Source organism: Galleria mellonella, unplaced genomic scaffold (genome assembly GCF_026898425.1).
Source record: "Galleria mellonella isolate WM207_F2 unplaced genomic scaffold, CSIRO_AGI_GalMel_v1 utg146, whole genome shotgun sequence".
In the NCBI taxonomy this organism is placed as follows: domain Eukaryota; kingdom Metazoa; phylum Arthropoda; class Insecta; order Lepidoptera; family Pyralidae; genus Galleria; species Galleria mellonella.
The window spans coordinates 2235645-2247462 of record NW_026441999.1 but is presented as its reverse complement, the minus strand read 5'-3'; the positions used below and the strand labels follow the sequence as shown (position 1 = coordinate 2247462).

General features: G+C 33.3%; 2 protein-coding genes across 2 annotated transcripts in view; one reads left to right on the top strand and one right to left on the bottom strand.

The window, feature by feature from the left end:
• Nucleotides 1-2525: 2525 nt before the first annotated feature.
• LOC116412853 (uncharacterized) lies at nt 2526-5158 on the bottom strand. Its single transcript, XM_031908459.2, has 3 exons — nt 5085-5158; nt 3748-4147; nt 2526-2760 (listed from the first exon to the last, which is right to left on the bottom strand). Exons 1-3 carry the CDS (start codon nt 5132-5134, stop codon nt 2713-2715), a joined length of 498 nt encoding a protein of 165 aa, XP_031764319.2. The 5' UTR covers nt 5135-5158; the 3' UTR covers nt 2526-2712.
• Nucleotides 5159-8292: 3134 nt separating this feature from the next.
• Nucleotides 8293-11818, top strand: part of LOC113522251 (pleckstrin homology-like domain family B member 2) — a 116963-nt gene continuing 113437 nt past the window's right edge. The window contains exon 1 of the mRNA XM_052892043.1: nt 8293-8597. The gene's annotated coding sequence lies outside the window, so the exon portion shown is untranslated. The remainder of the gene's footprint in view (nt 8598-11818) is intronic.

Here is an 11818-nt window from a genome sequence, read left to right as displayed (position 1 = left end):
TTAGCTTACTCGTTTTTTTTATCAGTTTTCTCTAAGAACAATATATAAATCTTTTATATACTTACGCATAAAATGTATCTTGACGTGTACATGTATTATTAAATAAATAAAATGAGTATTCATGCATTAAAAAGATAGAGAATCTATAAGCTAAATTAAATATAGACGTTATAAATTACTTTTAACTTATTTATCACGCAAAATTGTACGAAAAAGTTGACCCATTTTTCTTGAAGCATTTCTATGGAGATGTTCTATCTACATAATCTAAGATTAGACTCTAGCTCGGATCTGTGTGCTTACTCTCGAAACGTTTACGCGAAGCACATTCCATTAAACGACATACTTCTGCTGTATCAAATCGCAGCTCAAGTTTGTAACAGCAAGTAAACACAAGTGTGCATCAGAAATATAAATAAGAAAATCAGCGAAACAAATAAAATAAAAAAAAAAACTATCGAAACGCAATTCCAATTCCAACGTAAAAACGTCAAATGGTACTCTTGAAAGCGACAACAGCGCCACATTGAGTTTTTTTTTTTAATGGGTGATAATGGAATGGTAACCCAACCCACGCTATCGGTATACACCGGCGGGGCACCAGAGAAGGATGATAGGTGAGCATGAAGCAGGTCAGTTAGCTCATCGTGACGAATTCAATAAGAATTGTTCACTATGGTTTCCAGGGGGAACCACGTGGAGGTCGACCTAATAGGGCTAGCAATGGGGCTGTCAAACTCCATTGCTAACAATCCCTTTCCCCCCTCGCCACATTGGGTTGAAATTGCGTGAACTAAATGATATTGAGAATTGTATGCCTCGCGTTAGATTATAATAAATAATTAATCTGTGTATATGTTTAATCTATAGTGTACACTGGCTCTTTTATCTATGTCCCTCACTTCCTCTCTTTTTCACGTGCCATTATTGCTGCCGTATGCATCTCTGTATTAATTTTAGCTTAAGACAAAGCCTCAATAAGACAAAGCCGTCACTATTATTTAAACTTCAAGTTCTTTCTGCAATTACTGTTATTACCTGCTTTAATTATGAGACAGTAAAATAAGAAATACACGAGACCTCATAATTAACAGTCTCCATTAGATTATTAGATAGGTAATTTTTTTTTATTGGGTGAAAATGGTATAGTAACCCCGCCTGTGCTAACGGGGTACGCTGGCGGAGCACCAGTGAAGGGTGATCGATGAGAATGAAAACAGGCCAGTTAGCCTATCATGATGAATTCATCAGGAATTAATCATGATAGTTTCCAGGGGGAACCGCGTGGAGGTCGACCTGGTTGGGTATATTGCTAGCAATGGGATTTTTGGTCTCCATTACTAACAATACCTTTCCCCCCTATTAGATAGGTTAAATCGGATGAAATCAAAATATAATTCTTGATGCTTCACTAAATATTACTGAATTAATTTTGAGAGCTAGCAACCATGGATATTTCGTAAATAAAAATTGTATTCAATTATGCATTTATTTGTCTTGTACACGTGAACGCCTGTTGCTCATGTACTGCAAAGTTTATTTAACACATAATTGATGATTGTGTCCCAAAAATACGCGGTTGTTTCACTAACTACTAAAAACTGGGGGGAAACGGATTGTTAGAAATGGAGACTAAGAATCCCGTTACTAGCAATATACTCAACCAGGTCGACCTCCTCGTGGTTCCCCCGGTAAACTATCATGGTTAATTCCAGATGAATTCATCATGATGGGCTAACTGGCCTGTTTTCATCCTCATCTATCACCCTTCACTGGCGCCCCATCAGCGTATCCCATTAGCGCAGGCGGGGTTACAATTCCATTTTCATCCAATAATAAAAAAAAATCTACTAAAAACTAAAGCACTAAACAAATTTTGATAAAATTTCTTTGGGATTAATTTGTAAATAAATTCTTACAGATAAAAAAATATCCAAATAGGGTTTAGAACTGGCAAAGTTATGACGTAATAAACATATAAAAAAAACCCTCCTTTTTTAATTCCGTTGAAAATTAGAGAATCATGAATCATATGTGATTATTTTAGATCATTCTTTCTTTTTTTTTTATACAACTTAGAATGGCGAACAAGCTGACGGCCCACCTGATGGAAAGTGGTAACCGTCGCCTATGACATGAGCAGTACCATGGACATAACAGAGTATACTGTTTCGCCCATGATACCCCTCATGCGTTGCCATTTCTGAGGACTTAGGTGTTATTCCTCTGTACACTGTAAATTCACGCCATATCCCACCCTTCAAATTGAAACACAGCCATGCAAACACAACTGCTTTACGGTTGAAACACTATTAATATATTAATGGGGAGGTACCCCACGTGTTCCCATACCTGAGGACTCAGGATCTGAATTAAAATTCTCTCTATCTCTTTCACTTTTACTTAAATGGTGATATTACACTTTGCAAATAAACATGTAACATTAATACTTAAAACTTCTTTTATTGAATTATTAATTTTCTAATGTAATATAAATATATTTTATATTATTATAAATTCTAATAGGTGCATAAATATTTAACATTTTTTTTTTACTTCTAGATATAATGATTAAATATTTCTAATTAAATATAATTAAATTGCATTTTGTTTTACATTTATGCAACCCTATATTTGATGTCGCGTTAATATTCTGCCATATAACGTCTGTAATATAATGTCTCTGTCTGTATGTCATAGTGTTTCGTATGTTCACTGCATTGGATCCCACTCCGTCTCTGATAGTCGTTTCAAAAAAGTCTGCAATTATATAAACGTGCCGTTATTATATATTATTATTTCAGCCGTTAACTATGCCATACACACTGCCATAGTCCTATCGTATTTTGCTAGTAGTTGCCACGCTTGGCAAGCGAATTGGCAAACGCTTCTTTTGGTGATGTTTTAAAAGAGACGCCACTGCCCATCCCTCGACCATTAAGTTATTTTAGTTGCCTCTTACGACACCCATGGGTATGGTTGGGGTGATCCATTCTACGCCGGGACCACATGGCAATTATTACGTTACTAAACATGTATAATTTTTTTGTTAAACATGTTTAACTTCCAAACGAGGCATCTTCAGGCAAATTAATAGATTGCTGCTCGGAGCTTAGAAATTTTCGCAAAATATGCGTGGACTGAATAGCGGTCGGAGATTGATGGCGAATATGGTTATAGAACTTCTGGTAATAGTAATAGAAGTCAATCTTCGAGTGTTGGCAATCGACAGACATCTCTCTCTTCTCTCTTTAATTAAATCATTATAACCTTCAAGATAAAAGCATATTCCTTTTTAAAAGGCCGGCAGCACACCTTTTTTTTACTACACAGGGGGCAAACGAGCATGCGGCTCACCTGATGGTAAGTGACTACCGCCGCCCATGATCACCCACAACACCAACGGCATTGCAGGTGTGCTGCTGGCCTTTTAAAAAGGAATATGCTCTTTTCTTGACGATTGGTTGATGATTACCTGCAATGCCTCTGGTATAGTGAGTGATCATGGGCGACGGTAGTCACTTACCATCAGGTGAGTCGCATGCCCGTTTGCCCCCGGTGTTATAAAAAAAAAACAAACAAACCAGTGATATGGACTTCCCCAAATAAACACTTAGTTCAGTAAAATATTTATAAATGTTGTTCATATTTATAGGCGACAGTTACCACTTTCCATCAGACGGGCCGTCAGCTTGTTTGCCGTTCTAAGTTGCATATAAAAGAAACCTAAGTTATCTACGTATTCACCTGTAAATCCTCACCACCGTAACTACGAAGCTTCGACTTTCGTTTCTCAGGTTGGAGACTTATTGTATTTTGTTTAATATTCTTTTTTTCCTTCGTATCCACTATAATTCCTTTATCATTTGGCCTTGAACCTATCGGGGTTGCATCATCATTCTCATCATCCAAATTATAATCAAATAAGTCATCATAATCGTCCATTCTTTCTTTCTCCTTCGAATTCAATGACAGTCCATCACGTATCTCCCTCGTTATTTGTTCGTCGTCGAATCGCTTGTTTGTGTGACTAATTATCCATTCGGGGTTCGATCCTTTGCCATTTGACTGCGAACCAGTCGGGCATTTACAATAAATAGGTTTTAGTCTATGTACAATTTTTGATCCCGTCACATGGTTGACAACCCTGGAATAATTTTAATAAGTGATTATTTTTTATATATATTGTTAGGATTGCTGGTGTTGTTAGGGTTGCCACGTTTACGTAGTGCGCCCATAGAGTTTGCAGCAGCGTCGACAGATGACTTCTATGGCATCAGACGCAAACGGATGGCGTCTTTGTTACACCAACTGCGTGGCAACAGTAACAGTATTCTGGGGGCATTATCTAATAAAATGACAGCCCGATCTTCTAATTGTGGGTCAAAAGTATTACAGGGATCATAAAATGATTTGTTTTGATTTTACTATCATCATGATATCAGCTTTTAACTGTCCACTGCTGAACATAAGCCTCCCCCATTTGCCAGTAGTTGCCACGCTTGGCAGGCGGATTGGCAACCGCAGTTACTCTGTGAAGCAGTTGTGTTTACATGGCTGTGTCTTGGTTTGAAGGATGGGATATGGCGTGAGTTTACTTGGTACAGAGGAATAACACCTAAGTCCTCAGGAATGGCAACGCATGGAGGGTATCATGGGCGAAACAGTATACTCTGTTATGCCCATGGTACTACTCATGTCTATAGGCGACGGTTACCACTTTCCATCAGGTGGGCCGTCAGCTTGTTTGCGATTCTAAGTTGCATAAAAAAACCTTTCTATGGATAAAAAAATAATCGTTATAACTATTTATACAACTATTCTATAATAAATATTAAAAATGTTGTTCAAAATTCGTCATCGCAGTTAGAAATTGGGATACCTATGTTTCTAACTAACCCACCGTCGACGGGAAACACCGATCACAAACCAAATGAATGAAACTGTCGATAGTAAGCTAGCCCCTGCCATGAATAATTTTAATACACCACAACCGTGCAATTACAAATGTCTCTGACTACCCCAATAAGGATTACAGTCGTGAGAATATTTTTTTTTTAATTATAAAGGAGCTAAATACTTACAAGTATGATATAAAAATTGCAATAATAAAGTTAAACAATCGTGAAACCATTATAACTACTTCAAATGTCCACAAACGCCACTACAGTGATCTCCATTTAGAAATTCCCTGTTTTATATCATTATAAATGTCCCATAAAGATGCTAATATTATTCAAATTGTACAATTGTTATTCAATTATTTATAGCGAATTAAGGATTTGACGTTAATTTGACAAGATATTAATTTGGTAGGGTACGTCTTTTTTTTATACAACTTAGAATAGCAAACAAGCTGACGGCCCACTTAACGGAAAGTGGTAACCATCGCCTATAGACATGAGTAGTATCATGGACATAACAGAGTATATACTGTTTCGCCCATGATACACCCGATGCGTTGCCATTCCTGAGGACTCAGGTGTTATTCCTCTGTACCCTGTAAATTCACTGCCATGTCCCACCCTTCAAGCCGAAACACAGTCATGCAAACACAACTGCTTCACGGTAAAAACATGAATGGGACAGAGGTACCCAAGCAAACGACTATTGTACAAAGTCTCGTGCGGGTAAACGGGTAAACGGAATGATAATGGAATGGTAACCCTGTCTGCGCTATCGGTATACACTATACGAGACACCAATGAGGGCGATTCGTGAGGATGAAAGCAGAGGGCCTACCATGAAATGAAATTCCGAAGTTTCGAACACAATTTCGTGTTTTAGTTTATACCTAAATTGGCCCAGTAAATGGAGCTTAACATTTCGTTCGTCATAAATACTACCATTAAAGTCCAAAGGAATAATATTTTACTATTTTTAATGTTTTTAAACGGTAAGTATTATGTAATTTTAACATCAAATTTGTGTTTTGTTCGGCATCGAAATTTCGGAAAACATTTCATGGTAGGCCCTCAGGTCAGTGTGTCAGTCATCGTGACGTGACAATTCACATGAATTAACCACGATAGTTTTCCGGAGGAACCGCGTGGAGGTCGACCTGATAGCGTATATTACTAGCAATGGAGATTATAGATCCTCATTCTTAACAATCCCTTCCCCAAAAAGAATAGGTATTACACACTTTAAGATTACTACATACATAACTAATGCATTTTAACATACTGTACATTAGCTGCATCCTGTAAGTTTTTTTTTGATGGGTGAAAATGGTATGGTAACCCCGCCTGCGCTAACGGGATACGCTGGCGGAGCACCAGTGAAGGGTGATAGATGAGAATGAAAACAGGCCAGTTAGCCCATCATGATGAATTCATCAGGAATTAACCATGATAGTTTCCAGGGGCAATCGCGAGGAGGTCGACCTGGTTGGGTATATTGCTAGCAATGGGATTCTCAGTCTCCATTACTAACAATCCCTTTCCCCCCGCTTATAGGGGGTTATCATTTACCATCAGGTTGGCCGTCAGCTAATCGAATTATAACTATTTTATTAATTGTTTATTTGTAAATTTAAACTTGTTTTGTTATTTTATCAGCTTTAGATTTTAAAATACTAGCTAGTTTAATTTTAACTGAAAATATATAGCTTGACATAGAGAAGCTATACTACTACTTACTACTGTTATAAATCTGAAAGTAAGTTTGTTTATTTGTTTGTTATAGGGCCTTAACGGCTTAACCAGATGGGAAAGGAATTGTTAGTAATGGATTCTAACAGCCCCATTGCTTATTATATACTCTATTAGGTCGATCTCCACGCGGTTCCGCTTGGAAACCGTCGTGGTTAATTCTTATAGAATTTTTTTCAATAGGAAAATTGCTCTGCCTTCATTTTCACCTATTATTTACCACTACGGGACCCGACACATCCGTTACACCTATTGAAAAAATGGCTAAAAATTATTAATATATTAATAACTAAATAAACCAATCAATATGAAATTGAATATATACGTACTATACGAAATGGAGAAGGATTTAGGCTACTTTTTATCCTGGTTAATAAACATATCCGGAAACATACCCGGATCAGGACTTAATAAAAACGAAATAAAATTAAATTAAACTTAAAAAAATATGGCCGAATAGCTATAATCTTTTGCCTTAACTAAACATAAAAAAAACTAACGGTGTTGCTATTTTATTATATTTCTTCTAAATAATAGAAGTTCAATTAAGTGTTGCAGTTGAGCCAAGTTTTAAACTATTTGGATTTATTTCCACCAATATTTTTAAATTTAAGGGGTACTAAATAGTTAAATAGATGTTTTGTGAATAATAAACGGCTCAGTTTGTGTTTAAATATATACTAAGCATATCTATTTAAGAACATTATATTAAACAATCACATCGTATAAACATTTTTCATGATTGACTGATTAATTTTGATATATTTTATCATATTAAAAACTGAATAATTTGTTTTTTTCCTATTCAAAATTTTGATACATACAACTACAGTTATATTTTTCATTTTCATTGTTTTTAAACGATCTCAAATCATAAGTATTTTTTTTTATATAAATATTAAACTTTCGTAATCGATAATGTTTACCCTTATATCGATATTTTAATTTTATTATATAAGGCCAATATAAATAATTTTAAATCTATTATTACACTCCTTCATATTTTTTTATTATTATGTATTTAATGAAAAAATATATAATAAATTGCACAATTTATTATTTAATCGAATCAGTTCAAGACGTAAAAAGTAAGTTTATGTTTTATGCCCATTTTATTCCTATTAGAAATTTATTACAATCACCTTAAACTTAAATTAAATACTTACAAATTTACACAGCAGATTATTTTATTTTGATTTCATGTAAAGTAAATTTAAATATAAAGTAATGAAAAGACATAAAAACAAAATAACAGAGGAACATCGAATTATAAAGCAATTACGGCTTAATTCTTTACGCTTTGATATTTTTTTGTAATTTTTTTTATTTAATCAACCAAAATATTTACAATCGCGTTACAGGCAAGAATTACAAAAATTAAAGAATGTAAGTTGGTATCTAAATAGCATGTATGTTTAAATAGACGAATTGCACAACGAATTAAAAAAAAATGATAAAATAGTAGCTAGATACAAATGAATACATAAAAATTGTAGATAAAGAAATTTCGCAGTTAGATTAGGTAAATCTTAAAAATTAGGTAGAATTTACTTAATTATTTTCTACTACATTTATGATAATGACAACACTATCTTGTCGAAGTCAGTCAGTTATCAGTCACAGTCAGTCAGTTCATTTAGTGTGCTTATTTATTTCGGTTCGGTTTGTTGCGCTTCGATTTGTTTTGTTTACTTTTTTAATTATGATTAATATGTGTTTTTTTTTTGTTTAATAATGTAAATTAAACTTGATGGTGATTTAAAATTCATTTTGTGTTGTGTTTGCTTGTGATAAATACTAATTCATTTAAAACGATAAACACAGTTTTCATCGAACAAGTCATCTTAAGTTTAACTTGTCGTTTTGCGTGATTATTTTTGCTTTGCAGTGTGTTTTTTGACATTGTTTTTAGGAGTAATTTTCTACATTACCAGTGGAATACAGGTGAGTGTTCGCAGTATGTTTTGTAACGTATTTCAAAAGATTTTTTTTACGGTGTTCATTACCAAATAAGATGGGTGGATTTGCCATGAATGGTATCATTGCGAAATGTTTTTGTCCAGACGGCAGATTGACCTCGATATGAGCTCGAAATTTCTTGTAGATGCAACTTTTACAAGTCTGTCTAGATGCATTGAGTCTAGATAGATTGTAAGTAATTAAAAAAAAAAGAATTTACTAATAGTAATTTTTGCTATGCGAAAAATATTCCTAAATATATTACTTATTTTGTCTCCAACAAATTATAATTTAAACTAAGCATTAAATATTGTAAACAGTGATCAGTAGGTACCATTAGATGCCAGTCAACATATTATGAATTAAATGTACTTATATTTTTTTTCTAAATATAATGATAAAATGTTTGCAAACTAAAAACATGCTATTGGATTCCTTAAACTATGCTTTAATATGAATTAGCATGCTCATACTTGATTCTCAATAGTCATGTTGTATCAAGAATAAACATCTTATAGGATTATCATTACTAATTATATTGAATCATAAATTGAAAAAAATAAAAAAAATATATTCACCAGAACTTAATATAAATATATAAAAATTGAAAAAGTAATTGACCGTCCAATAGGAGTACAAATAATTTTATTCTGGGGTGAATTTGTGATAATTTTAATAAACCCCTGTGGGTAGCTACAGACCAAAATTTCATTACCCTTTTCTATACCCCTATCTATACATATCAACAACAACAACTACCTCTAAGGATATCCATTGACTAAAAAAGATTATATAATTTATATTCTTTATAAAATTAGTACATTAAACTAATATCAATAGTGAACTTATTTAAATAAAAAAAAAATTGTATAGACTGAGTTATATACATAAAAAAATATGTTGAAGTTGATAATCTCCTCTTTTTGTAGTTGGTTAAAAAAACTAACTTTAAAAGTTTTTTTTACAAATAAATTATAGTATATATATATTACATTAATAAATAAGCTACTTTATAATTAGAAAAAATAAATAAATAATAAAGTATGATTATGATAAACCATAATCATACTTTATTATTTATTTATTTTTTCTAACAAATTATATGTATCTAACAAAATATATACCAACAAAGTCTTTGAATTAAAAAAAAATAGTTTGTTTATTTGTGATACTTTATTGTACAGTAAAATCTTAAATTATAGGATACAGAGTTCTTAAGAAGATTTATAAATACAATAGTGGACATATCCCATATAGAGGATATCTTCTATCAACCTTTGAATCATCATCATGATGTAAGCTGTTAACTGTCCATTACTGAATATAGGTCTCCCCCATTAAGGAAGGTATTGCCAGTAGTTGCCACAATTGGCAGGTAGTTTGGCAGCCATAATTAGGCTTTGAACCTTTGAATTTGTTTGAATGTCAATGTCGCCATAATTTTCTTATTAGAAATGGATGTTAGAACATTTCAAACAGGAAATTCTTGATGTCAGCTGATGACTCATATGTTAAATAAACAGTTAAAATGCAGAAATGTAGACACTTTCATTTAGTTATGTAGTTGTTAACACATTGGGTGCATAGGTAAATTTGAATGTAATTTAAATGGAATATTATATAAAATAAATTATTATGTCTAGAAAAAAAACAAGATATGTTTTTTTATAGGGTTTCTACAATAAAAATGTACACAGTTCATATATATATTTATACATGCGTAGCTGTGATTTATATTTATTTTATATAATATATTGTATGCTTATATAGCATAGCATATAAAGACATTTGTATTCATGTTTATATCTTTCATAAGAAATCAACAAAATATTTAGTAACTAACTATTTCTTATAGCTTTGCCTGCACATATCAGTTTATAAAGATTCTACAATATAATCTACCCATATCTCATTTAAATCCATTCAGCTACAATATGCAGTTTATTCCACACTTATAGTCCATATAAACAGACAGCCTTTACTATTCTTAATTTATGTAACTGCTTCATAAAAATCTCCATTTATTTATTTTTATTTTAAAAATCTTGTATAGTTACTAATTTTAGTTATTGAAGTTCTTTGCTTTGCTGTTTTACTATTGATTTTTATCTTTTTATATCTATGCTGTAAAGGCATCGTAAGACTCCTACTATCGCTATCTATCTATCGCTACTAATATACCTTATCGGGCCCACCTACACATGGTTTCCCCTGGACACCATCATGTTTGATAATTATTGAATTCTTCACAATTGTCCAACTGACATGCTACCATCTTCACCTATCATCTTTCACTGGTGTCCCTCCATCATATACCGAATGCGCAAACGGGACTATCATTCCATTATCACCCATTAAAAAAAAAACAAATTAGACTCAGGAAAAGGAAAGAGATTATAAATAGATAAATATTATAATTGAATAGAAAAATCCTATTAATAAATGTCTAAACCAGTGATTCTCAACCACTGTGCCGCGGCACTTTTGTGTGCCGCCAAATTTTGAAATCGTTAAATATGTGCCGCAACAAAAAAAAAAAAAAGGTTTAGAGTCACTGGTCTAAACTCTAAACGAACTTGGATTGTCGTTATCATGCTTCCGTGTCTGTGAGTGACATAGATATATAGATTAAATAAAAGTATGGCATATTTCATTGTTTTCTCTACATCAATAATATAGCAGTTAGGGTTGCCAACTACAGTGTTATTATATTTCTTTTTTAAAAATACTAACTAGTATTGTAATTGTGAAACTGAGGTTTTGTTTGTTTGTTTATTACCTCTTAGTGCTTTAATGGTGCAATTACTATTAAATTTGGTATACCAATAACACAAGCGGGGTTTAATTAAAATATAAATCCCGTCTGCGCTAATTCGCTGGAGGAGCACCAGTTTTGATGGGTGAAAATGGTATGGTAACCCCGCCTGCGCTAATGGGATACGCCGGCGGAGCACCAGTGAAGGGTGATAGATGAGAATGAAAACAGGCCAGTTAGCCCATCATGATGAATTCATCAGGAATTAACCATGATATTTTCCAGGGGGAACCGCGAGGAGGTCGACCTGGTTGGGTATATTGCTAGCAATAGGATTCTCAGTCTCCAATACTAACAATCCCTTTCCCCCCTAAGGAGGAGCACCAGTGAAGGATGATAGGTGAGAATGAAAGCAGGCCCCTCGTGACAATAATTAACTACGATGGTTTCC